Source organism: Martes martes (genome assembly GCF_963455335.1).
Source record: "Martes martes genome assembly, chromosome: 15".
NCBI classification, from domain to species: Eukaryota; Metazoa; Chordata; class Mammalia; order Carnivora; family Mustelidae; genus Martes; species Martes martes.
In genome coordinates this window covers 28860467-28888186 of record NC_137903.1, presented here as the reverse complement: position 1 = coordinate 28888186, position 27720 = coordinate 28860467, and the positions used below count along the sequence as shown (strand labels likewise).

The 27720-nt window shown below is 53.9% G+C and overlaps 1 protein-coding gene across 2 annotated transcripts in view; it reads right to left on the bottom strand.

Moving 5' to 3' along the window:
• CACNA1S (calcium voltage-gated channel subunit alpha1 S) overlaps nucleotides 1–26313 on the bottom strand; it is a 69821-nt gene extending 43508 nt beyond the window's left edge. Inside the window, exons 1-8 of one of the 2 annotated variants that reach the window (XM_080824185.1) lie at nucleotides 25970–26313; nucleotides 24175–24280; nucleotides 8768–8907; nucleotides 6865–7007; nucleotides 6533–6685; nucleotides 3675–3880; nucleotides 2186–2289; nucleotides 186–331 (exon numbers count right to left, since the gene is read on the bottom strand). In XM_080824185.1, the coding sequence (XP_080680311.1) occupies nucleotides 186–331; nucleotides 2186–2289; nucleotides 3675–3880; nucleotides 6533–6685; nucleotides 6865–7007; nucleotides 8768–8907; nucleotides 24175–24280; nucleotides 25970–26121 (1150 nt within the window). In that variant the 5' untranslated portion in view covers nucleotides 26122–26313. The remainder of the gene's footprint in view (nucleotides 1–185; nucleotides 332–2185; nucleotides 2290–3674; nucleotides 3881–6532; nucleotides 6686–6864; nucleotides 7008–8767; nucleotides 8908–24174; nucleotides 24281–25969) is intronic. The other variant, XM_080824184.1, reaches the window with a different exon arrangement.
• Nucleotides 26314–27720: the final 1407 nt, after the last annotated feature.

The following is a 27720-nucleotide window of genomic DNA, read 5'->3' as shown; positions in this document are numbered from 1 at the left end:
TTAGGCAAGTCACTCGCCCTTTAAGGGCCTGAGTTCTCTTACCTGCAGCATGGCAACGTTATACCACTCCGTGGGTCTCCCAGGCTTGCAGGACATTCCCTGACTCAGTGTTCCCAGTGGGCACTGACTGCATGGGGCAGCTTAGGGATGGGGAGGGCATGCTGACCATGCCTTTGGGCCCAAACCTTCTCTCAAGTCCTCAACGTCCATGACCTCGCCCTGCGTGATCCAGCTCATGTAGCCCCGCAGGTCCTCCTCCAGCTGCTGCTTCTCCCGGAGCTTTTGGAAGGTTCCCCTGGACTTGGCCTTCTCCCGCTCCTTGGTGAATTCCCTAAAGTGGAACAGGGGAGACGGGGGAGGGAGGAGAAAAGGAAAAGGGGGTGGAGGAGGATTGAGCGTCCCAGGGACAGAGAGAGCACATTCTATGGCTGGGTGTGTCCCCGCCTTCTGGTCCAGGAGGTCACCTGGGGTCCAGGTGTCCTTCCAGGTGGTGGAGGGGCAGCCACTCTCCCACCCCCTCACCATCCCCCCCCACCCCACCAGGCACCCTGCCTTTCTCATTGCTTTCTGCTCCTCCCATCTGATATTTCATCGTATTTCATCTTGGGGTTTCCTTGGATTTTAGGATTAACGACATGACAGCCCATTGCCCTCACAGAATCAGCCACGGATCTTCACATTCTCCATGCTGCCCAACCTTGAAGCTACTTGAGAAATGTACCTGGGCTTATAGACCCAAACCCTGGAGGGGATTCTCCTGAGTCTAGAAGAAACCATGTGGCACCACTAGAAGGAAGGGACCTGAGGGCCAGCAAGCAGTCTTCCGACCAGCAGAGGCAGCCCTTGGCCTCTAAGCAGGGTCGGGGGAGGGGGAGACTGGAGCACGGTGCTGGGCTTGTGACGTGAGCACCTCAGCCCTCAGCACCGGCCCCCCCGAGGGGGGGGGCGGGCCCAGGCAGGGGCTCTGGACCTTTCTGTGCTGTGGATCCTTGGGTAGTTCCACAAAACATATGGGTCCCTCCTCAGAATAATGTTGTAAAATACACAAAATAAAACCATCTCACTGCAAAGGAATCGATTATATTAAAATACAGCTACTGAACTAGAAGGAAATTGTGATAAAATACCACACATGTTTCTTTATTAACTCATTAACTAGCAGGGTCTGGTTGCCGACCTAACAACCATTACAGTTTCAAACTAGTAGGGAGTGTAAGCATTATCTGCAGCACTTGTAATGGGACGCCTGGTTTCTACTGGGACAAGTCAGAGTCCCTGCTAATAACACTACTGTGGTGCGTGGTCTCCAAGCCTGGTAAAAGGAAACACTGAACTTCAATTAGAGTTAATAAAAAGCAAAGACAAGTTTTTCTTATTCAAGTTCACAGAACCCCCTGAATTCTGCCAACACAATGCCTGGGGGGAAGCTTCTGGGGTGGGGTGATGGCAGTGGGGAAGGGGGCGCATGGTCACTTCCAAACTGCCACTGTGGCTGGGGAGGGGGGGAGACGGGAGCCCTCGCAGAGAGAACCTCTCTCATTAATAATGACTGTCAGTACTTAGTGCTCGTTATGTGCTCAATTCTAAGTGCTTTGTATTAGTTCATTTTCTCCTCCCAGCAACCCTATGAGATTATTCCCATTGGAAGGATGTGGACTCTGAGGCACAGAGAGGTTAGGTAATTAGCTAAAGGTCACACAGCCCTCAAGCAGTAGTGTAAGGATTTAAGCTCCGGGGCCCGGCGCCTCACGAAGGCTACACTGACCCATGATGCCAAGCATCAGCTGCCTCCAGGGGCAGGAGGCTGGGGTCTCAGGGGCCTCACTCAGAGGGAGTGGGGGTGCAGAGGGACCAAGGAAGAAAGGATGGGAGAAGGCTGGAGGAGAAGGGAAAAATTAAAAATGAAGGGGCTCCTACCTTTATCTTCAATATGACCCTTGCTAACCTGGGAGCAGGCTCTTGGCAACAGGGATAAGTGGAGGTTCTAACCCATATCTCCCTGCCCTGCTCCTCCTCCTCTCGCTCCGCTTCCTTCTCTGCCCCCTACTCTCTTTCTCCCTCTGGCTCTTTCCCTTCTTCTCTCCCCTCCTCCCCCTACCCTGCTGCCCCTTCTCCCTCCCACCTGCCCTCCCTCTTCTTCTCTCCCATCTCCCCTCTCCTCCCAGCTGCCTGTGAGCTTCCTTACCCGCTCAGGACACCCAGCACCAGGTTGAGAATGAAGAAGGATCCCAGCAGAATGAGGGTGACAAAATAGATCCAGGGCCACTCGTTCCCGATGGCATCATTGACCTGGTCCAGACAGAGGTGTGAGTCCCATTCACAAGTGAGGACTCACATCCTGACCTGAGAACTCACGACCCCTTCTGGACCCAGGGTTCTCAGGCTCCAGCTGACCCTGGGGGAGAAGGAGAGAGGCCATCTGGGCCCAGTGAGGGGACACTCCTCCCCCCAAAGCCCTAGGGCCTGGAGTTAGAAGGGCTTCTCAAAAGGAGCCTTGCTGGTTGTCCACTTGGCCCAGACACAATTCACCCATTTCTCCCTCCAGCCATCCACGACCCTGGCTCAGCTCCCTCATACACTCTCCCCCCAGATGGTTTCTTGACAGCTAAGACTTTTCAAAGTAGAAGAAGCACAAAAAATTCTTGGACTGAATGTGGCCAGCTCGTTCATGAACAAGCTCTGTGACCCTAGACAAGTCACCTAACATCTCTGAGCATTATCCCATCTGTCCACGGGGATGATGCTATAGGCTTGCCCCTCACAGACTCGTAGCAGAGGTGAAATAACACATGTGACAGGCCTTTGAAATGTTTGATAATTCGCTCCCATAATATGAGCTTACAAGAACTATTCGTACTAATCCTTTCTATTTGCAAAGCATCTGACAGTTTGACAACCATTCCCTCAACAGGCAGTGTCACGTGTGGTTAAGAGTTCTGGGATCAGAGCCAGATGGATGAGTTCAATTCTTGGATCTACTGCTCGCTAGCTCCATAACTGCTGGCAAGTTACTGAACCTCTCTGAGCCTCAGTTTATTCATCTGTAAAGTGGGAACAATGCCTTCCGTGGTGGGAGGATTAAATAAGAAATGCAAACTAGCTCTGGATAACACCAAACAAATAATATTCTCCAAAAAGGAAACTAATGTAGCATTTACCATGTTGCTGGCACTGTTACAATTCAGCTAATCTGCTTGCTAACCTGTAACTACCCTATGATGTAGTGGTATTTCTATTTTATAGGCAAGGAAACTGATACCTAGTGATATTTATATCAGAAAGCAGTCTTGCTCTGGGGCAAAATAGGACTCAAAGGGCCCTTTATCCCTCAGGAAATCTGAGATTCGAGGTCATCAGGAATGAGTCACCCATGGGCAGGTTTCGGGAAAAGTTAGAAAAGTTGAGACCAGAACCCCTGGATTCCTGGTTTCCACTCCTCACCCACCTCTTAGGTCCTGCGCAGCCAGGTTGTACCTTGGGGACTGCCCAGAGGATACTGGGACACACACTCTTGGGGACAAGAAAGGGGACATGCACCCTGTGTAAGTTTCCCAGGGAGGGGTGAGAAGGAGCAGTGGACACTAGAGTCAGACCAACAGCGCCCACTCCCCACCCCATCCCTAGAACCTGGGGATGAAGGTAGGGGGCTCTGCAGCAGCGGGGGCCAGACCCACCCAGTAGAGAACGTCGGTCCAGCCCTCCATGGTGATGCACTGGTACACAGTGAGCATGGAGAAGCCAAAGTTGTCGAAGTGGGTGATGCCATGGTTGGGCCCTGGCCAGCCGCCCCGACACTCGCTGCCGTTGATGGTGCACGGGCGCCCCGAGCCCGTCCTGGCGCAGGGTGAGGGCTTCTCGTTTTCCACCGTGGCCACAATATCTGGAGGCAGAAGGCAGTGCGGGCATCAGATTGGAAGTGTCGGTGGACAAGAATGGGAGAAGAGTCCTCTGCAATTACTCAGGACTAGGTCTAGAGCTCACTCAGCTGGAAATGCAAAGGAGTGCTCCCCGGGAGCACACAAAGCTGGAGGAGGAGGACTGCTCGGGGCCCCGGCTGGCGGTGGGTGTCTACAAGCAGCCGTGATGGTATCTTGGGCCCTCCGGCCTCATTAGAGAGTTGTCTTCAAGGACTAGTTTCCTATGAAGTGCCACTTATGTAGCAAGGGTAACGTGAATGTCATGCCTGCCCATAGAGCTTTAAAAAAGGAGGCAACGGGGCGCCTGGGTGGCTCAGTGGGTTAAAGCCTCTGCCTTCGGCTCAGGTCATGATCCCAGGGTCCTGGGATCGAGTCCCGCATCGGGCTCTCTGCTCAGCAGGGAGCCTGCTTCCTCCTCTCTCCCTGCCTGCCTCTCTGCCTACTTGTGATCTCTGTCTGTCAAATAAATAAATAAAATCTTTAAAAAAATAAAATTAAATTAAATTAAATTAAAAAGGAGGCAGCGTTGTGGCGGGGCGGAGGTGTGAGGGTGGGGCCACCCGTGTTCTGACTTGAGTTCTTTCTGGGAGCCACATGGAGATGTCCCCGTGCGACTGAGATGAGCTGCCCTGAGACATGAAGTTTTAGGGACAGGGGTTTGCTCCTAGCAGGCGTTCCCAACAGGCTGCAGTCCCCTCTGTGTCCCTGGATAGTGCTCATATTGTCTCTAAAATCCTTCAGTTTCGATGACATCCTGGGTCCCCTTTTATCTTGGGATGTTTTTGTCTCCTATTGTGTTCAGAGATTTGATGAGCTCATCAGAGCTGGAATGCCCTACCTTACCCATATCTACCATGTTGGCTCAGTCTTCTAGAGATGGGAGAGGAGAACATTGATGAATTCTGAGCTCTGAGTGGGTCCCTGACCGCTCAGGTCAGGTAACTCCCATCCCAGAAAGGTTTTGGAGCACCACTGGCCAGCACTGGTCAAGAATGCATGAGGACACCAGGTGAGACCTCCGGGTCTCAGATTTGAAGGTTGTGATAAAAAGTCTCCTTCTGTGTCTGGATAAGGCTCATTATAGGACATAGATTGTTACAGGAACAGGAAGGGGCTGAGCTGGGAGGGAACTAGGAATGGAACAACCAAAAGCTCTATCAGAATTCACTGCCTTGACTTGGATTTGGACCTCGGGCTGCCTATCCCCTTGTCAGTGGGCCTAGGGAAGTGAGGAGTGTCCTACGACACTGTGGATCTTGGCAGTCTTGTCCATCCTGGGTGATTCTAGTGAGTTCGAGTCTGGGCTTTCGGTGGGAGGAATTGTCCTAATAGAAGTCACCTCTTCCTTGTGCCGTGTCCAGTTCCTGTAGACCCCAGTAGAAGTTAGGCTCCTAACTGAGACAGACTGACACCACCGGCTGGCAGCACTGAGTCTCGGAGTGGGGGACCCACATCCTTTCAGGGCAACCACCTGGTCAAAATAATTTTTTTTAATTTTTAAAGAAAGACTTCATGTATTTATTTGACAGAGAGAGAGCACAAGCAGGGGGATCTGCAGGCAGAAAGAGAAGCAGACGCCTCGCTAAACAGGGAGCCAGACATCAGGCTGGATCCCAGGACCCTGGAATCATGACCTGAGTTGAAGGTGGACACTTAACCAACTGAGCCACCCAGGTGCCCCTGGTCAAAATTATTTTTATAAGAATACCAAGACATTATTTCATCTCCCAGTCTTTCAACGAATGCAGAGTGGAGTTTTCTAGAGCCTACATGATGTGCGATTTCACAACAGACAGAACACAGAAGCAGCTGGGCGAATGCAGACGATTCTATCAAGTGAAGTCATTAAAGAGATTTAGACAAAATGTAAGACAGTACCTTTCTTTAAATATTCTTGGTTTGGAAAAATATAGTTATTTTTCATAAGATATCTATGTTCCTAAGTAACAGGCTTATCACTGTTCTTTTAAAATGAATTCATAAATTAATATTATGACATTTTCCTCAGTTTTCCTATCTATGGATATCAAAGAATATCAGTGACTAAAATCCATATCAACAAAGGCTCTTTGGGGTCCTTAATAATTTTTAAGAGTGTAAGGAGTCTTGGGGCAAACTGTTTGAGAACGGCTGCTTTGGAAGGCTTGGCTCAAGTTCATTTGAGCCTCAAGGTATGTTCTCTCTGATAACCCTACAAATGACCCTTTGGCTCTTGGGTGCTTTCTTGGGATCCCCTTTAGACACCAATCTGTGGGGTCCTGCTCGGAGGGGCTGCTCAGATCAAAGCGAAAACAAGGGCTGCAAAGAAAAGTACAAATAGAAATTCAGGCTTGTCCCAAGTCCACATCTCAGTCCACAGCTGGCCCAGAAAGCCCAAGGATACCACACTGGTCCGGGCTGGGCATGCTGCAGATTAAACCGTGGCCCAGTCCTTGGCCCACTTCCCTTGACCATTGACCTTGGCAGAACTGTCCTTGTCCAAGAGCGACCCATTCCTCAGGATAACAGGTGTGGGAAGCGATGACCTAGTTGCAGGGTCCTTCATGGCTGAGGTGGCCGTCCCTTTTGAGCTGCCCTAGGGCCACTCCCTCCCCCCCAGGGCCCTGTGAGCTCACCTGTCCCGATGAAGTAGCAGGTCTTATGCATCTTGCCTTTGAAGAGCTCCAGCCCGATGATGGCGTAGATGATGACCATGAAGAGGACGAGCAGGGCGATGTGGAACAGGGGCAGCATGGCCTTGAAGATGGAGTTGAGGACCACCTGCAGGCCTATAGAGGGGGAGCAGGGAGGTGGAAAGGAGAGTCATCTCCTCTCTTGGGCTCCTGGCCCTCCCTCTCTCTATATCCTGGGAAGCCTCTGGGATAGCAAGGTGGGAGGGGGGCCCAGGGCTGGGCAAGGGAATGGGCTGGGAGAGGAGGAAGGGCATCTGAGGGGCACTGGCACCCACTCGGCACCCCAGACACCAGCCGGAGGGGTCTGAGCACGCGGAAGGCTCTCAGGGCCTTGACGTCCAGACCAGCCCCTTTGCTGCTCATCGGGGCTGTGTTGCTTTGGATGACGTTAACCTGTTCCAGAATCACGGTGAAAACCCTAGAGTGGAGAAGAGGGAGAGAAGAGGGCCCCGTGGTCAGATAAGCCCCTGGTCCTGTGGGTCTGGGACCCCGTGTCCCATCTGTGCTCAGAGGACACTGTGGAAAAGCCTAGTGGGGAGTGATAACTCTCATCTACCACTAAATCAGATTTGGTGATGCCTGTCTGGAGAATTTCATTAGAAAAGATTCTAAGGCCAAGTTCAGACTCAGGAAAAAGAGTGCTGGATCCCGCTGAGACGTCTGGGTGCCGAAGGGAGCTGAGGTCCACGTGCCACAGGGACTCACGGTACCCAGCCAGGGAGCTGAGAGTACCCCTCGGTGGGCTGAAGGTCACCAGCCGCGGTGCCCTCAGTGGGGACCCAGAGCAGGAAGCCGGAAGCTGGGTCTCTCCGTGAGGGTTCCTTGTGCTGTACTTTCCGACAATGCCCTTTTATTTTCTTTCCTGCTCATCTGCTCCTCCTCTCAATTTACTTCAAGTCCCGTTATCGTTTGAAGGCCATCTCCAACCCTTCTTTATGAATCCTTCCTTTGACGACCGGACCCCTGGGACACTCTGCCGTGTCAGACAATGAGGCACTGTGTGGTAGTGTCTTCTGACACCCCATTATTCTGTACACATTGGTCTTGGCCTCCCACCAAGGCAGCTCATTAAGAGCGGAGGCTGATTCACAGACTTCTGTTTTCCCCAGGGTGCCGAAAGCAACACAGCGTAATTAGCAAATAATCAGCATCACGTTTATGAGTCCAAGGGCAGCGTCGGGGTTGAATAGCAAACTCTGGAACCAAGATCACCTGGTTTGAGTCCTGGCACTGCCGCTGGCTGGCTCTGTGACCAAGGGCTGGTTGCTTGACCTCTCTGAGCCTTAGCCTCCTTAAATGGGAAAACTGAGATGGTTGAAGATCCTCAATGAGATGTTACATGTAAAACACATAGTAAGTGCTTGGTAAATGCTCCTGTTATAATGGGGGTTATTATGTTATGGACTGAACTGTGTGCCCCTCATATTCATATGTCGAAGCCCTGACCCTCAGTCCCTCAGAATGTGGCTGTATTTGGAGACAAGGCCTTTTTAAAGACTGAAGTGAGGCTGTGAGGGTCAATCCCAAGCCTGTCGGACTGGTGTCGTTGGAAGAAGAGGGGATTTGGAGGCGTGAAGAAGCCCCGGGGGGAGCGTGCGCACAGAGGAAAGACCACGGGCTCACGCGGAGGAGGGGGCCACCCACCGTCCCAGGCCACAGGAGAAACTAAACCTGGTAACACCTTGATCTCTGGACCTCCAGGCTCCAGAGCCGGGGGAAGACAAATGCTGTTGTTAGAGGCTCCCTGTTGGTGGGACTTTGTTACGGCAACCCTAGCCAACAAATACGGGTTCCTAAATGTCCATCTTTGTGAACCCAGATAGCAGGTGCTTAGTATAGGACCGTGGAAGACATGAATAGATGACAAAGGTTGAGAAATTTATAAATGTCCAGAGATTGCTGGCCGCTGAAACCACGTCCATCATTTCCAACTGCGTGTGATGTGAGAACAAAGGAACACGGAGTGTCTCGCTGGGGAAGGTGTGTGTGAGCTGGGAATGCTTCACTCTCCCCCAGCACTGGCTGCATCTGTGCGGGAGCTGGCCCTTCCAGAGGCTGCCCCTGGCACAGTGCTGGGGTTCCATCCTGCTCTGGGAGGCTGCTGGTGGTGGTGGGCACAGTGGTCTCAGAGATCCCCTCTGACTTCCAACCCCCCCACCCCACACACGGGGGCCTCACCCCAGGAAGACAATGATGAAGTCTAGCACGTTCCAGCCACTGCGCAGGTAGGCATCCTGATGGAATAGGAAGCCGTAGGCAATGATCTTCATGGCGGCTTCGATCGAGAAAACAATGAGGAAGAAATACTCCAGCTTCTCCTGTGGAAGCAAACACAGTCACGCCACTCTTGTGTGCATCCTGAGTGCACCCTTGAGCCGCCCTGACTTCCCCTCCAGGCAATGTTCCTTTGACACACCTGCCTCAGGACATTTGTACTAGCTGTTGCTTCTGCCTGGAATTCCTCTACCCTGATCCCCCACATCACCACCACACATCCCCACATCACCAGCTCCTCCCTTCCTACAGGTCTTTACTCAAAATTCATCCCTCACCCGGGCCTTGCCTGGACTGACAAATACAACCTGAGGGATCTCTGACATTTTCTGTTCCTCTGGTCTGTTTTCATTTGTCTTCTTAGCACTTACTCCTAGCTAAAAATACCACATATATTTTTATCTTGTTCATTTCCTATCTCACCCCCCTTGAACACAAACTCCATAAAGTGTGTGGATTTTTGTTTATTTCTTTCATTATGCCTCTTTCTGGGCCTAGACTCAGATGGATCAATGAATGGTCTGGGCAGCCCTCAAAGGGAAGGAAGGCTCCCAGTCGTTTCCGGTTTGGACATCTTTCTTCTGGCACCATCCTGAGGACTGACAGTGGGCGTGGAGGCAGAGAAGGGGAGTGTTTGTCAGAACCCCGGATGGCCCTCTCTGGCTGATGTTACCAGGTTCTGACCTTTAACTGATTTCTCTGTGACCTCCCCTGCATGTCCTCCTGCCCCACACCAGCTGCCTGCAGGCGGCCACGTAAAGGGCACGGTGCTCGCACTCAGGGTGAAGGGAATCAGGGCACACTGGGAATGGAGGAGACCCTGCAGGTAAGCGCCAATGGCTTCAGCTCAGCCCTGCCCTGCAGAAGGCCATGTTGACCCCTCCAGGTTCTGACCCTGGAGCCCAGTCCTCTGATCCTCCCCGTTACCCCATCCTGGGCCCAGTCACCCTTCCCCCTTCTCCGAGCCCAAGAGAGTTATTTCTAAACGACAAGGCAGAGTCCCCTCTGCCAAGACTCCGGGCTGAATCTGCTCTCCTTGCAGCTGTCTGAACCCTGGCTTGGGGACTTCCAAGAGTCTGGCGCTCTACCCCTCCAGGTCTCCCCAAACAAGCCCAGTCTTCCAAGGAGGGGTCCGCCCAGCCTGCTGCTGGCAGGACCAGCGGCACTGCACAACCCGAGGAGGCATGTAAAGAGAAACGCTGGCCCTCTGGACCTGACCACCAAGAGGGGCTGTGCCTCACCCCAAGCCCGCTCTTACCCTTAGTCACCAACACCCACCCCAGGAAAGTACCCCCATCAGGACCTCTCCATCAGCACACTATGGAGGCACAACTCATACTATGAATTCATAGTTTCTTCATTCTGGGTGGAGCCAGGTCAGGAGACAGATCACCCTATTAATAATCTGGAAGATAATTTATTTTTACTTCCGAGTGGCAAGTGTGGGAAGCAAGGGAACAAGTCGCCAAATGGCCCGTTGATATGGATATGGTCCTAGAAACCTCCCAACTTGTCATTCAGAGAATTTTCCTGAGAGCACAATTACCCCTTCTACACAGAGAGGAAAACTGAGACGCATGCGGACTGAACCTACTTTCCTTAACCTCACCCCTAATTCGCCCCACCAGTTTGTAATCCCAAAGCTTCCCTCCTCTTCTAGTCTTTTTCTGGAATGCCATTCTACTAACAGGCGGTGTTTGTTCATTTGTTTGTTTGAAGATTTATTTATTTGAGAGAGAGAGAGCATGAGCAGGGGGAGGAACAGAGGGAGAGGGAGAGAAACCTCAAGCAGACTCCACCTGCCATGGGGCTCGATCCCAAGACCCCAAGATCCTGACCTGGGCTGAATCCAAGATTCGGACACTTGAACGACTGAGCCACCCCGGCGCCCCTAACAGGCCTGTTTATAGGAATCGTGCTCAACTCGACATGAGCTGGGGAATCACGGGACACCTCGCTCCGTGAAGAGCCGCAAAGGGCCGTCTGGGCCACTCCCTGCCGAGGTGGGTGGGGGGCAACCACAAAGGGTCTCCTTGGGATGGGCTGGCTCCTTCCTTTCCTGTGTTCCTGTGCTGAGCAGGCTTCCTGGGAGTCAGGCACACCGTGAGGGACAAGAGTGAGGAGGAGAGCGAAGTCAAGTCAGCGTTTACGTATTTCAGTGGCTGCAGCCCCAGGGGCAAGATGGTTGAAGTGGGGGTGAGGGGAGGGGAAACAGGGCCCAAAATAGTCACAGCGCTCACAGGCTGGGCGGCCAGCCACGTCCACGGGAGAGCCACCCGCACCTGCCACTGCCTGTCTAGCCGCCACCAGACCTGAAGGCGCTGGCCGAGGGCCCCCAGCCTCACATGGGGTCACTCGGCTCCCACAGGCTGTTACCTCTCCCCACAGCACCCCTCCGAGCACTGGAACCGGGGCTCCTGGAGCTCTAACGCGCTGCTGTAGGAGCCCTGTGTGTGCACATAACATGGGCGCTCAGCCAGAAGGAGATGGAGGCGGGATACACCCCTTCTTGAGTTTTGGGACAGTGCTGTCCATGTCACACTGGGTTGCCCCGCAGCCCCGCCAACCGGGGCTCAGTCTTTCACAAGGAATAAGGCGCATTCACGCTACAGATGTTTATTAAATGCTGGGCTGGAGGCGGCAGCATAGACCCGGCTCTCTCTCCCTAAGATCAAAGTTACCAGCCTTCCCTAAACCGCCCCAGTTCCCTTCAGCACCCCCTTAAGAGACCGCCATCAGCGGGCGGGAGGCCGCGGGGATCCGGCGTGCAGTGTTTCATCTGCTCTGTTCTTTTGGACAACCTCCTAACCGCGTGAATCTCGGCTTCCTCGCTTGTAAAACTGAGACCCGCCCACCGCCCGGAAGAGTCATCCTGAGGAGTAAACGGCCTCCTGCAAGGCAGTGCCAGCAAATGGCCTCGCACCTTTCAAATGCTCAGTAAATCAAGCCATTCTGATGAGAGAGACAGACCTGGGTGCCCTCGTGCAAGTCTGTTTTCTGCTCGCGCCCTGTTCTCTCGGTTTCCACAGGGCTGTGGTCTGAGGTCGCATCTGTGGGTGGCTCACTGGGTCTCGGCTCAGTCCTGCCTTGAATCCAACATGTTTAAAGCTGAACTCCCTCCTGTGTCCCTGTCTCGGTCAGTGGCACCCAGCTGCCCAAGCCAGGAGCCCAGGGTCCTTCTGGGCTCTTCCCATCACTTTCCCCTGGACCCCCGCCCATCAAGTCCAGACTTTTTAATTCCCTGATGCTCCCAAATCCACCCCTGCTGCCCTCACGGCCACCGTTGTCCCCCGTGCATAGGAATCCAACCATCCGCTGGCCTGCTTTCTCCAATGGCTCCAGACGGCTTACCAGAAAAATCCAAATGCCCTCCCGTGGCACGTAAGGCCGGCTATGACCCGAACCCTGCTGACCCTCCTGATTTCCCCGTGGCCTACTGGCCCCCCACCAGTCACGTGGAACAACGTTCGGGTCCCCCAGCTCTCCCCAGCTTAGCTCACAGCGGCCCCTCTGCCCGGAATGTACCTGTGGCCTGTCACCCAAGCAAGACCTGTCACCTAAGAAGGTCCTTTTGACCCTGCACAGGGAGCGGAAGTCCTGATGTCCTCACCTTCCCCTCTAATACTGTGCCTTTCACCAAACTGCAGCCTTCTTGAGACTGTGTGTGTTCTCAGCAGTGGATTCTCCACGGTTTTTCTGCTGTGTGGACAAGAGAGATGTACTTATCCCCCTCAGGAGTGGTATTTGGGTGGGGGGGGTCAGGGCTCTCCCTGCACTGAAGAACTGCTCAGAGTGTCTGGTGGTGGTGGTTGGGGGAGATTTTGTGGCTCGCCCCCCCACCCCCACCGGTGTTTCTGATTCCCTGCCCCTACGAGAGTCTGCCCCACCCCCCCAGGCCTAGCTGGAAATGTGCTGAGCTCAGGGCTTTTGCTCCTGCTGTTCCCTCTGCCTGGAACGTTCTTCCCAGATAACCTCTTGGCTCACTGTCTGCTTTCTTTTGGATCCCAATTCAAGTGCCACCTGATCACCGAGGTGCACCTGTCACCCCGTCCCCTCGCCCCTCTCCATCTCCTTATCCTCCTATGTTTTCATCTTCAGCAGTGATCACCACGTAGTGTACCATATAATTTTTTCTTTCTTTCAACTCTTTCCCTCGGCCTGAATATAAGGTCCATGAGAACAAGGCCTTGGCTTTGTCCAGTGCCATGTCACTCGCATCTAGAACAGTCCGTCCCCAACACCAATCTTTGTGATCAGAGGAAGTGAGCCAGTGTCCTTAGCACGCTGCTTCTCCAGGTGCAGACTGGAGAGCGGGGCTGTCCACAAACCGTTGTTTCCGCTCTGAGACAAGGGCAGCCACGGAGAACAAGCATTTGGAAATCATGACAGCAACTCGCCACAAGTTCTCAGCACGTGGGCAGACTACAGGCCCAGTCTGGGCTTGGTGAGTCTCACGGGGTGCGCGTCCCATGAAGTGGGCAAGACCCCCTACCCGTCCACAGTGGACTGCAAATTGGAAGCAACAGACTGGTCTTTCCCCACAAATCGTCTGAGAATCTCTGTTTCAAGCATATTGTGCTGCCTGGCACAGAGCAGTGCTAAAGAAATGTTTGTTGAATGAATAAAAAAAATACAGTCGAAAATCATCATCTCTCCTGCAGGATAATTTAAAGGGAGGTGCTGATACTGCATTTATACTGTGAAATACGGATTATGGGCTTCACCCCTGCTAATGGCACAGAGCTTCTAAAACACCTGGAATTTCCTAAGTGATGAGAGTGACAAAGGTGTCTTTTGTTATTTTAATGGGGTAATAATGGCTTTCAGAGGAACCAACCATGGAATTAGAAGGTTAGAACTTTGAGTCCCATCCCCTTATTCTCCAGAGAGAGGAAAGGGGCTGAAGGTTGACTCCATCACCAATGGGCAATGATTTAACCCATCGTGCCTATGTAATAAAGCCTCCATGAAAAGCCAAAAGGACAGGGTTCAGAGAGTTTCTGAGTTGGTGAACAGTGGAGATGCAGGGAGCGTTGAACACTCAGAAAGCATGGAAGCTTCGTGCCCTTTTCCCCCATACCCCGAGGCCAAGGTATGCCTCTCTTCCATCTGGCTGTTTCGGAGTTACACCCTTTTATAGCGAGCCAGTGATGGAGACGGTAAAATGTTTGCCGAGTTCTGTGAGCCACTCTAGCAAACGAATCAAACCCAAGGGGAGGGTCATAGGAACCTCCCATCCTTAGCCGGTCAATCAGAAGCACAGATAACAACCTGAACTTGCTATTGGCTTCTGAAGTTGGGGGTGGTGTCAATCCGGTAGGACTGAGGCCTGAACCTGTGAGATCTGGCATTCCATCCAGGTAGACAGTGTCAGAATTCGTTCCAATTGTCGAACACCCAGCTGGTGTGAGATCATTGCTTGGTGGTGTGGGGAAAATCCCCCCATACGCACTGGAACTGGGTGCAGAATCAACACAGGTGTAGCCTCAGGGTCTCTATTCCTAAGAAGGGACACTACACTGCAGGCGGTGCAGGCAGGGGGAGACAGCTCTGATCCCATGACCCTCCTGACCTCCTGGGAGGACCGTGAGCCAGTCTGGCTTTGGGAGAAGAGCGTTGTTATCAGCTTCCTCCAAGGGCCTTTGCTGCCACGTGTCCCCTTCAGGGAGTTCTTGTCTCTCCACAAACAGACCTCTAACCGGGGCTTCCAGGAGCACCTCTTGGCCAGAGGTAGGCCTGGTGTATGGCGCTGACCCACAGGCCTTGCCTCGGCTCCTGGGGGCATTAAAGCTGGACACTCCCGAAGTCCTGGGCTGAAAAAGGCAAGGCTTTTTGCATTCCCCTCACCGGCTTATGGCCTCTATTTTCCGGCTGCCTTCCAGCCATAAGGGTCAGTCAGTCCTGCCGTCTGCTCCTCCCTCTGGCCTGTACTGGCCTTGAGGGAAGATGGCGGGAGGTGGCTGCTCCCTGTCTGGGACCAGAGAGGCAGCTGTTACCACACCCTCTTTCTCCTCATCCCCACCCCAACACTGCAGCCTGCAGGAAGACTGGACTGGACTCCCGTCTCCCAGGCTCCCAGTGCCCCCACTCCCGAGGGCTCAGGAAGAACCATAAGAGCCTAGAGCAGGGCTAAGAAAGGAGCCAGCATGGCTCAGTCAACAGGCTCCCTGGGAAGGGGGCTTGCCATCACTGTGCCCTCCCCATCACCTGGGCCTGGGTCTCCTTCCTTAGGGTCAACCCCTTGTGATCTGTTAGCACACAAATCCTCCTGGTGGAAGGGCATTCTTTCCTATTTGTTGTTAACTCTTGAAGGCACATTCGCTTCGAGGAGCCAAAGTGAGTTTGGCTGAGGGAGGGGGAACCCAGGGTGCGTGGAGAGGGCTCAGGCTGGCTGGTGGGGGGCTCCATATGGGTATCCCCCCACAGCCCTTCATGCTTGTGGGTCTCACAGCAAGTGCTCGAGCAGGCTGGCTGGGTGCTGCTATTATAAGGTACTTTGCTAACATTAACGATTGTTTTCCTCCTGATTCATCCCCTTTCTTGCTCCCATAAGCGGACAGCGAGGCTGGCCCTCCTGCCTCACGAGAAGTTGTGCCAGGGCCCCAGTCCTTCATTTTCTAAAGCCTGAACCCACCATGTGAGAACGGGTTGAAGAGACAGGTCTATCTCACAGGCAAAACAGAGATGACCCCAGGGTTGAGAAGCCTTTGGGGTAGATCGGGTCTGGGGTCTTCTAACTCATCAGGCCCGAAAGATGTGGCAGGGTCTGGGAGGAGGGCTCGGGCCCCCCCAAGAAAGCAGGGTCCCATCTTGCCAAGGATTCCTGCTCCTTCAGCTTCGCATGGAGACAGTGGAGGGCGGGCCTGAGGGGGCCAGGGGACTGGAACAATATGGCCTCATGTGGGATGGACCGAGCACCTGTGACCCGGGACCCTTAACACTGCCTGAGACGCAGGGCCCAGCCCAAGCCCAGGGCAGCAGGCTAACGGAGAGCAGCGAGAATAACAGATGTTGAGGTTCTCCCCATCCAGAGGGACTCAGCTCAGAATCAAGAGAATGTTGATTTCTAGGAAAAATGATATTTCATGTTCAGCCCTGCTACACTATTTATCCTACTTCCCAGCTGAGGAGAGGGGGGCTTAGAGAGGGAACCGGGGTGCCTGAGGCCAAGAGGGTTTGTCCCACCTGTCGTGACTGAGACAATGAATTTTCTACTAAACCAGCTTGGTGTCCGGTGGCCACACCATTCACAGGGTGACCAGGGTCCTGGCGTCTATCTCCATGACCACCTCAGCCTCCAGTTTTGGAAAATGACCCGTTCAGGAGTGAGGAATGTAGCTATATTTAGCCTGATGGGCTCTTACCCAAATAGATGTGATCTGAGTGGGCCTCTCCTGCCGTCCTGCTTCCCCTTCCCTTCCCACACAGAACTGCACTCTCCCAGGTCTTGGTAGGTCAGACATGCCAGGGCTTTGTACCCAAGCAAGACCGTGGAGCGGAGAGTAGCAGGAGGCATCTGCATACTTGTGGTGGTGGTGATGGTGGGATGAGGGGAGACTGGGGTGCCCAGGCTGGGAGGGCATGGGAGACCAGTACTGTCTTAGGTAATCATAGTGCTAGCTAAGATATATTCAGCACCCACTTACGTACCAGGCTTTACTCGAGCCACATACATGCATTTAATCCTCACGGAACCGTGTAAGGGAGGTACTCCTACCCTCATCTTACGGAGGAGGAAACTGAAGCACAGAGGGGTTAAGTGATTTCTCTGGGATCACACAGCTATTATGCAATAGAACAATAACGTGAACCTAGACGGTTTGCTTCCAGGGTTGGTGTTCTCAGCCAGCAGGCCATGCCGGGGAGGAAGAGAAAAACAGCAAGCCTGGGAAGCCTGGAGGGCTTTGTCAGGTCTTGCCCATGTCTGCCATGGCCCCATGGCCGTGGTCTGGGAGTGCTGGTCGGACAGAGAAGGATAAGAATGAAAACCGCACAACCCCTGTGTGCCAGGTGGGATGGACGTCATGGCCCTGATCGATGTAAGAGTTCTGCCAAGGGTCGCTGTTGTGGTCCCCTGTGAGGTGACTGAGGCTCAGAGAGTTCAGGAAGCTGCTAGAAGTCCAGGTTGGAGGCAGGTGGTCGGATGTGCAAGCCCCATGTTCCCCCCACCTCGACTCCCCCAAAGTCTGCACAACTTAGACAGGGCGCCCAGGGGCTCTTCCAGGCTTCCGTTGCTCATTACCCCACCCCCGCCCGGGTCTGCAGCTGTGACCTGTGCGAGAGGCACAGAGTAGGGGTGGGGAACAATTAATCCCCCAGAAGGGGAGCTGAGTCCCTGCAGTGAAAGAGGGCAAGCTTCAAGGTGGGGCCGGAAGGCACATTTCATTTCACTTTGCCAGATCCTGTACGGTGACCCAGACTCGATCACCTGGGCCCAGCAGGTCCCTCCCCGATCTCCAAAGAATAAGGCCAGAGCTGGGGTCCATCTGAGGCCAGAGGCTCCCCAGATGGTGAGGTGGAGTGGGCTGCTGGCCACAGGAGTCCGCAGGCACATTCCAGACCCTATAAAAAGACAAGTGCGCTGGATGCCAGAGGCTTAGGCTGCAGCCTTGTGCAGACGACTGCACAGGAACCTGAACCCCAGGAATGTACTGGGGCATGGCCGAGTCTGCTGACACGGGCGGGCTGGCAGGGGTGGGCCCACTGCTCTCTGAGGGCCAGGACTGAGGAAGCCGGGGAGGCGGGAGCCAGGGACAAGCTGAAAGGCTGAATCCTGCTAGCCTGGCCCTGCCCCAGGGACCACCAAGGCCCACCTAACCGGTGTGCCAAAAATCATCCAGAACTTAGAAGTTAGACAAAATGAGGTCATCATGTCCTTATAAGGTCATGTTGGAGCATTTTATAGCAGGCCTGGCCAAGGACTATTTCATGATTTAGGACAAAGACTATCAGCCCCGGCCTTATTCACATTGTAAGCTGGAGAATTTTCTGGTGGAAGGGCGTCCTCCTAGGCATTGCGGGATGTTAGCAGCATGCCCGGCCTCTACCTGCTAGATCCCAGTAGTGTGGGAATGGTCGCCACCAGTTTCCCAGCATTGCCAAATTTCCTTTCCCTCCCCTGCCCTTGAAAACCTCTGAGCTGGGGGAAGGTTCCTGTTCAACTCTCACAGTTCTGTCCTGTAGAGATGCAAACGATTTCTACCTGCTAGAAAACATAACCCCAATGGTTATGTGTATTTTTATGGTTTCTTTGCCCCGTGGGACATCAGGTAGCCTGGTGTCTAACCTGGGAATCTTATTCCATCATTTCTTTCTCCAATATCATACACTTCTGTTCCTCTAATTCTCTTAGAATCAGCTTTACCCTCCTGTTTGTTCTCTTCTAGGTTGAATTCATCTTTGAGCTGTGTTCCTTCTTTATTTTAATCAGAGTCATGTTTGCACTGTTTGAAAAGCATACTCAGACACAGGGCTGTTTTGAGGATGAAGTGAGATATGCAGCAAAAGCCATCAGTTCTCAGTCTGTGCCCAATAATTAGTAACTCTGATCCTTGTTGCTTTTCCACGTGAGTGTCATCGGGCTGCTGAAGGCTGGAATGCTGATGCTTCCAAAGTCCCCTTTAACTCAGTCAGGGGTCTCCCCCAGGAGCAGCATTCCTTCAGACTTCGGGAAGCAAGTGGGCTTTCAAGGAGCAGAGCTGGCTTGGGAGCATCTTGGTCTAGGTTGGGGGCTAGGGCCCTGAGTTCCGGTCTTGGCTTCCAACTGCCCTTGGACATCTCACTGCCCTTTTGGGGCCCCCAGGGTGACTCTGTGTCTAGTCCCTCCTCCTGCTTCTCTGACAAATGGTGCCTTTGTGACCCACAACCCCAGCCTTCACTTTCCTGGGAGAATTCCAGGACAGGGCCGTGTCAGACACCAGCTTCCCAAGCTTAAGGCAAGCTTCACTCTTGAGCAAGTGGAGTCCGGTCCAGGGAGAGGCTGGGGCTGGGTGCTCTGAGCATCCGTTCTGGCCTGGGCAGGCAGCAGATCCCCAGTCAGGAGAAAGCAGGTTTATGGCAAGGGGCTGGGGTCTGCTCTCATGGGACTCCTTCCTGTGCCACTCGCCGGGGAAGCAGGGATGGTCAACTTCTCCTCATATCAAGAAAGCCACATCAAGATGCCCAACACAGGGTACAGTCCTGCCCACACAGCCCGCTGGGCATGTGCAGTGATTTAACCTCCCAGTGCCTCAGTTTACTCTTCTGTAAAAATGAGAAAAATACTACTACCTGCCTTGTGGGGTGTTGTGGGCAATGAATGAGGTCATGCATATACAGCATTAGAATAGATCCTGCACAATCGTGGTGCTCAGCAAACACTGGGTGCTGTTGGTGGTGAGGAAGGGGAGGAGGATAATTTGCTGGAGAAGGGGGTTGGGGTGGCCAGGAAAACCATTCAGAGAGGTTGGAGGTTTCAAGGAATGAAAAAAAAATTTAAGAGAAATCAGGGGCAGATAGAGGGTGGGGTGAAGAGGAATTTTATATATATATATATATATATATATATATATATATATATATATATATATATAAATTCTTTGGGCATAGCCTTTGAATCTAGAACAACCCAAGGGTCTCTGTGATTAAGGCTTTGTGACTAGGGACCCTGCTCTGAGACACTGTGATTTCTGTATAATAAAATTCCTTATGTTGAGAGAAGGGAAGCCACAACACACCTGGTCTTGATACATCCAGTAACTTCTCTCAAGTATATGACGTTACCATCTTACCAGCGAGGGGACTGAGGGCACAGGGAAGTTAAATAACACGTCCAAGATCACACAGCTAGGGTATCAATGGTCCTGGACTCAAAAGCATACATCAGTAGCTCCAGGACCCACTTTTCCCCAATGTGGCTGATTTCAGAGCCCCTCCCCACCTCTGTCAAGAGGATACACAGCTGGCCAGGACATCGGCGTCCCTGATCCTCTTCTTGCCATCCTCTGACCCACCATGTCTCCCCAGAACTTCCCTGCCCTCTCTGAGCCTCAGTGTCCTCTTCTGTTCAGGGAAGACCCCGTTTCCCCCACTGACACAGAACAGGGAGAGTTGGGGTGCAGGAGGGAGCCTCAGCACCGTCCATCACCTGCAGCAAAAGTTTAGGGGTGGGGAGGGAAGGAGATGGGCAGCAGGAGAAAGCTCCTGGGGGGGGCCACCCAGACTGTGCAGGGGAGCCCGACCCACAGACGGGTGTCAGGGCTTCTTTCCCACAATGGAGGGTGCCGGCCACCTCCCGACTCTGTTCACACACAAAGCAACTGTGGGAAGCCTTCCTTGCCTCCTGACCAGCCCTGCCCCCTACTTCTCACCCATCAAATGCTCAGCCCTGCAAAGCCAATCCCCTGGCTAGCGCTGGCACCTGCATGTCAACATGACAGAAACCGAAAATCGCTGTCTCTCCTCCTACCTCAGCCTGCTCCTCCCTGGGTGCTGCGCGTCTCATAAAGCGATACCGCCACCTGCTCTGTCACCTACTCTGAAACCCCAGCATCATCCTTGCCTCTTGTTCCCCTCCCCCCATGCCTCTCCACATCCCTCAGGCACCAAGTCCCGCTGAGCCATCTCCTCTCCACATCCCTCAGCCTCTCCACATCCCTCAGGCACCAAGTCCCGCTGAGCCATCTCCTCGCTATCTCTCTCTCCACGTCATCCTCTCACCCATCATGCCTCAGTTCCAGTCTCCCCCATTTCCTGCCTGGACAACTTCATAGCCTCCTCCCTCCTCTCCCTGCTTCCCTTCTCATCGCCTCCCTCCCCCAGTCTACCCTCTATGTGGTGGTCCAAAAGATTTTTCCAAGTCCCAAACTCATCCCTCAACCTCTTGCTTCCAGCACCTCGCTCTCTCTGCAGAGGCTTCTACAAGCTCTCCCCTGGTGTTAAAATATAAAGCTTTTTCCTTCCTTCCATGGTTTCCTTTTCAACCTGTCACGGGGCTTTTTATTGCCTGTTTACTGCTGTGGGGGGCGAGTGCGGACCCTCGCAGGCACTCCCCATCCTCCTCCATGACCCACTCACCATCCAGCAGCTAGACAGCCTGTCTCTTGGCTAGAGGTGGGGAAGTAGAGGCAGGCCTCTCCCTTCCCACAGCCTTGCTGCCTCCACCCAAGGCGGACAGCCAGCACACAGGAGTACAGTGGCCTCTGCTCCAGGAAACATGGAGTATCTGGTTGGGGGATGAGCCATAGGCTCCACCTGGCAGTCATTCATGGAATGGGCTGTGACCTTGTCAGCCTAGGGTGGGGACAGCCCTTGCCATACCCTATCTTGAGACACCCAAGACCCTCGTGTACCCAGCCCTGACCCTGGCCCAGGACACCAGCAGGGAGAGACTGAGCAGTGTCTGTCCATTGAGGTGGGAAGCTGGTAGGAGGGGGTGGGGTGGGGGGAAGGGGGAGGGGTGCTGGGAGTGGGCCATGGCTCCAAGCTACTGGTCCATGTACCTCCATATACCATTGTCCCATTGGTCTTCACTCACAAAATAAGGATTCTGAGATGAAATCGTTTAAATTTCCTGTACTGGGACGCCTGGGTGGCTCAGTTGGTTGAGCGGCTGCCTTCGGCTCAGGTCATGATCCCAGCATCCTGGGATCGAGTCCCACATCGGGCTCCTTGCTCCACAGGGAGCCTGCTTCTCCCTCTGCCACTCTGTCTGCCTGTGCTCACTCTCTCTCTCTCTGACAAATAAATAAATAAAATCTTAAATTTCCTGTACTGTAACCACAGATCATTAAACCCCAAGCATGGGACTCTTCTGAGAGTGGGCCCCAAAGCGACTACATGGGTCACATGCCATGAAGTTGGCCCCTTCCTCATCCTTCGCATCTCAGGATAAACATCTCATCCTCTGGGAAGGACTAGGTCCTCCTCCAGTATTCATAGTGTCCCAAATCTTATACACTTCCCATCTCATTTTATCTATAATTTAAGAGTAATTGGTTTAATTATATTATGTTTAATTGATTTAGTTAATTAAGCCCTGGGAAGATTAGAACTATGTCTACTTGGTTCCTAATTATATCCCCAGCATGGGCCAGGGATATAAGAGGCACTAAATAAAAATTTATTAAATGAATGAGAAAGTTAATGAAGGATTGGTCCTTGGGCCTCCCTTCTTAAAAACTATGGGTTGTGTTGGATGACCTGAAAGTCCCTAACCTTTCTCAGAGATCTACAAAGCAGCCAATAGAATAAGAGAGAGATAAATATCTCATTTCCCTTCCTTCTGGTCTAATTCCCCTAATTTTCCTCCTGCTGGATTGTATGGAGATGAACATATAATTGACAAGTGGGAATTAAGAGTCCACAGCTAGGGACACCTGGGTGGCTCAGTGGGTTAAAGCCTCTGCCTTCGGCTCAGGTCATGATCCCAGGGTCCTGGGATTGAGCCCCGAATCCGGCTCTCTGCTCAGCAGGGAGCCTGCTTCCTCCTCTGTCTCTGCCTGCCTCTCTGCCTACTTGTGATCTCTGTCTGTCAAATAAATAAATAAAATCTTAAAAAAATAAATAAATAAAAAGAGTCCACAGCTGGAAGCTGGCTCTGTGACCCTGAGTATCACCTACCCTCTCTGGGCTTCACCCCAAAGGGATCAGATTAGGATCCCTCATTGACTGTTAATAGTTTGTCCCACTTTGATATTTGAAGTGATATTCACTGCTTTGGAAAGATTTCTGGTAAGGTTTTCCTCTTCCAAAACTCATCATCCTGTGTCTGTGAGCTCTAGACTTTGCCCAAGGCTTTGTAACCCCAGCCCACAGGTTAAAGGAAAGTGCACAGGACCTTGGGAAATTTTTAGGGCAGCCATTTTGTTTCAAAATGGAAGATGACAGACCCAATAACTTAACCCCCTCCAGATGGCAATTTCTTTTGAAAATAGTCAACTTTTTAAGGAGTTGAAATGGAACAAAGGCCCCAAAATATGAAATCCTGAAGAGTGGTGGGGGGGACCCAGAGCCCTCCTGGATTCAGGGACACTGAATACAAGGCTTGTCTTGTGGAAGGCTGGGCGCCCCCTCCCAGCCTCAGTTGTATGGGTCCTGCCCACAGTTCATCTCACTCCTTCCACACTCAGGAGCTCAGAGTTTTTTCTGTTTATAGCCAAGCACACACTTAAAATCCCAGCTTCTTACCAGCTCAAGATAGATTCCCATGGAAACGGGCATAAAAGAGAGGCAAAGATAAATATCTTTCTTTCAGGCCCCGGATGCATGTTAATTGGCCTCCTCCCTCCCATCCCCGTGGTACAAATGCAGGACAAAGCCTGTTGAGATGGTGGGCCCATTGTCCTGTCTCCTTGGGGGCCTAGACTGTAAATGCCTGAGAGCTCTGTTTCTTATGAGGGCTTCCCCTAGAAGTCCTCTCGCTGTCACCACATGGGCAACACAGTGATCACAAGAGCAGGTCCTAAAGTCAGAGAGGCCTGAGTTTGAGACCCTATGGCAGGATTTGCATGTGGGGTGACCCTGGGCAAGTTACCCAAACTCTCTGAGCCTCGATTTCCTTGTCTTTTACATGGATTTAACGGTGTTGCCTCACAGGGGGTAGTTATGAGAATTAAGTAAGACAGTAATGTAAAATATTTAGCACAGAGGCATCCAGTAAGCACAGCATAAATGGTAACCATGTTTACTACTGTCTAGCTATTACATCAAGTCAGACCTTCACCTCCACAGGGCTCGGTCTTCTCATCTGTAAGTCAGTGAGGTGGGGAGGAGATAGGACAATGGGATCCTGGAAAACCCCTTCCAGATCCGGCATTTCTGTGTCCATGTTGTCGGTGAAGGGGCAAGGAGAACGTGGTCTAGAGCTCTAGAATACATGCTCTCTCGGAATTCCTAGATCCCACTCTCCCAGGAGGCAAGCTTCTTCTGGATGAGGTCCAGGAAAGGGAAAGTAGCCCTTGGCCTCCATCGCTCTGTAGCTGACCTTACTGAGCCTCAGTTTCCACATCCATCAGATGACACTGCTTTATGGGGTTGTTGTGAGAATTTTCTGAGCGTCCCCTCATCAAATGCTTAGCACAGTGCTTGGGTACGGGGAGTCCTCCCTCAGTGCTGGGTGGTAATATTCCAGAATCCAGAGTTAGCAGGCTTGCCCTGCAAAGCTGTCGAGTGGCTCAGCCAGCCGTGCAGGTGGCTGGGAGGGTGGGGTCTGTCTCCTCAGGAGACAGGAGCTCCAGCGCCCTCCCCCCACTAGCAGGCAGTCCACCAAGGGGGCCTCCCTCAGCCTGGGGCTGCAGGCCCACGGGTTGGGGGGGCAGGAGGACCTCTCTTACCAGGCCAAGGTTCAGAGTGTTGTTGTCATCTTCTGGCATGGGCAGGTACACAGCCAGCGCCACACAGTTGGCAAAGATGGTGAGCAGGATGATGGTCTCAAAGGGTCTGGTGTCAGGGTTAAGGAGAGTGGGGTGTGGGATCGGTAGCATTAAGGGGAGCGGTATGGTACGGGCCCCTGTTGCTCCTTCCCTGCTCTCCTGCAGGTTACAGAAATGGCCAGGTTCTCCTCGGGAACAGGTAACTTCCACTTAGGCGTGACGGCAACTTGAGGCGCCGGCTCCTGGCTGAGGGCTACTCAGCTTCAAGGGCAGGAAGACTCAATGCTCCCCGGCAAGCTCCTGCCCATCCCCCAACCCTACCTGTCCCCGCTCCTGAGGTGCCATGATTTTCTGAGATTCTGGCCAGACAATATGGGGGGCTCACTCAGAGAACTGGCAAGGGCTGCTGGGGGCTGAATATCCAGAGGACAGGACGGGAAAGGGGAACCTGCAGAGGTGGTACCTGAATCAACCCCCTCCCCCAACCTGAGGAAGGACCCGCTAAGCCCACTGAGTCAGCAGCCCACCCCGCCCCCGCCCCAGCCACGCTCACACGCTGGGGTGCACATCCCACACCCACTCATGCCTCCCTCCCAGGCACACCCATCCCCTTCACAGTCATTTCCCAGGGGGCACCCCTGGGGCCCATTCCTTTGTGGGTGAGCCCCACAACCCGTCCCATAGGCTGAGCCACTGGAAAGCGGGTGGTGGAGGTGGGGACTGGCTGGGGGATGGGAGGCACAGTGCACAGAAGGTCTGGACTGACCACCCCCTTCTCTTCCTGCCAGGGTTTGAAAAGAGGTGGGCCACAGGGGCGGAAGCTGCAGAGGAGAAGGCGCAGAGGTGCAGAGGATGGAGGAGAGAGAACCCCCCGGGAGAAACTCGATCCCCAGGGTGCTGGACGTCACCAGGTGTGGGGGGGCCAACTCTGACCCCAGGCTTTCCAATTGGTCCCAAGTTTTTCTTATCCTTCCCATTAGCCCTTATTCCCCTATCTTCTAGAGAACAGCTGGTGGGCGCCCAGTCTTCCAGAACCTTACAGAAATATTTCAAATATTCCTGACCTCTCTCTCTGAGAAGGCAGTTGACCAGCCCTTCCCCCCAAGCTCCTTCCCCAAATAACCCAGATATTTTCATTGGTCTTCCTCTCAGGGCTAATGCAGAGAAAGGGTTGGCGAGTCCCTGTCCCCAGCGTGGTATGTCTGAGCTATAACCGCCGGGCATCTCAGTCTGCTCCCGGAGCCCCTCACAGCAGCCCTTTGTTCAAGGCCACTTCTCCCTTGACTCCATCCTCAGCCGGACCCCGCTCGCTCGGCAGTCTCTGTGCCTTCACACCCTCTCACCAAGGGTGGAGGGAATTTTCTTGCAGAGGCCCCTACTTCTTTCTCTCCCATCCTGTATCAGAAGGAGACCATTGCCTCACACCCCTCAGTGGAGCCCCACAGTAACGGGATTTGGGCACACATGTGAACCGCCCCCGTGGGACATCCGGGTCCCTTCCGCAGATGGTTGTCACCAGGCCTGGGGCCGAGCACTTGGGCCGCAGCGGCCCCACCAGGTCCTCCTGCTGCTCCCCCTCCCTCTCAGCTGAAGCTTTCCTTTCCAGAGGCTCCTTATCCTCTTCTGGGGCAGTGCACCCCATCTCCAGGTCCCCGGGCCCCTTGGCCCCCAAAGTCTGGGTTTTGTGACCATGCCCTGCCTCCCTCTCCCACATGACAGAGGCTCTCCCCGACAGCCTGGGGGGCCCAAAGGATACTTCCATTCCACGATGTTGATGCAGGCCTTCCTCAGGGGGTTCTGGAGGGTCAAGCAGAACAAGGCCCGGGGCGGCCTTGGCAGGATCTCCGGAACCGGCTTCTTGGGCTGTTTCTTCCTCAGGCCCTCATCCTGGGGTGAGGACGGCTCCATGGCTTTCCTGGCAGTCTCGCTGTCTCCTGTCCCCCACGCTGCTGCCCTCTTCTCCCTGCGTCCCCAGTGCCCCCACCTTGGGGACTGGACCGGCTGAGCCTGCTGGGCCACGCGAGCCCTGCTGAGCCAGCCCAGAGGCGGGGGCGGGAGGATTACTTTCCCTGCTCCCAGCAAGTAAAATTAGCCTCCACTGGCTCCCTGCTGCCTGGCCTGAGCTCCTGAGGCCAGGCAGCTGTCATTCCTTCCCAGCCCAGCCAGTGACATCCCAATATGTCCCTGAGGAGGTTGGTAGGGGGGTGGAGGAAGGAAATTTCACATGGGCCTGGGGTGGGGGCGGTGGGAGGCAGGATGGAAGGCTTCAAGGCTGGGGCCACAGAGAGTTCAGGAAGGGGGCAACCTATGATGTGGAGCCTTGAACTGCGGACGGGCTCCCTCATGCCAAGATGAGCTTCCCCTGGTCCCTAGGCCTATGGCACCCTCCGGAAAAGGTGCCGGGTGGCATGGTTCAGCACAACGACACCACACCCCCATCCATCTCAGAACCTGCAGCCAGCTCCCGGGCCAAACCTCGCCACCCGTGAGCACCCCTGTCAGGGAACACTAACTTCTTCACGCTGGGGTGAAAGGCTCCCTCAGAAGAACCTTGAACGTGCACGCTTCAGGCATGTACTCTCCTCCCTCAACCCCTCCAGCACCTAACTGCACAAAGCTTGTGTTCCCTGCCTGGGACTCCGGCCTCTGCCCGACAGCGGTCCATGCTGTACACTAAGCTCCCTGGAAACGTTAACTGAACGCACAGCTTACAGAACACCCCACACCGCCAGCAGGAAGGGCTCTGAGCTGCAGGTGGGAGTGACAAACGGGGCACCTGGAAGTGAGGTAGACAACGATTTGGAATCACAAAACCTGACAAATCTTTTATTTGACCTCTTGGTACAAACACAGTGCCATATGGTCCCATTACCCACAGAGGGATACGGTCTGAGGGGGAAAAAACGCAGTTTTCAAGCAACCTGGGGGGAAAGGGGATGAAAAAGCTACACTGGGGATCAGGAGGTGGGTAATCGCCCTCCAGCAAGGAAGCCAGGGGGCGCCACCAAGGCACGCATACGTGGTCTCTTCCCAAGCCCGATCAAGCCCCGAAGAGTGCAAGCTTCGTCTGGCCTCCGGTCCCGGCCTCAGGGTTGGGGGGGGGCGGTTGGGGGGGCGGTGGCAAACAAGCTCCCCAAGTGGACGCTAGGATTTGAGGCCATCTCCGTGGACAGCAAGGGCATGGCTCATCCCAACCAAAGCCCGGCCGGCCTCCTGGGGAGTGGCAGACATGGCGGGGAGGGGGAGCACCCGTGGCGACAGAGGTCGGAGAGGGCCACCACAGAGGGTAGTGCACAACCCGGAGCTGAGCTCCGACCTTCCGCAGCGCGGGGCTGAAGCAGAGCCGGAGACCGGCTCCGGGATGGCCCTCCTAGGTTGCCCTGCTGCGGCCTGGTACGCGCCCGGAACTTCCCCAGGCCCTGTGGCCTCACTGCACCGACGGGGCTCCTCCGGTCTCTACGGTGCCCCTCTATCCCCCTCCCTGCCCCTCTGCCCCAGGCTGGAAGG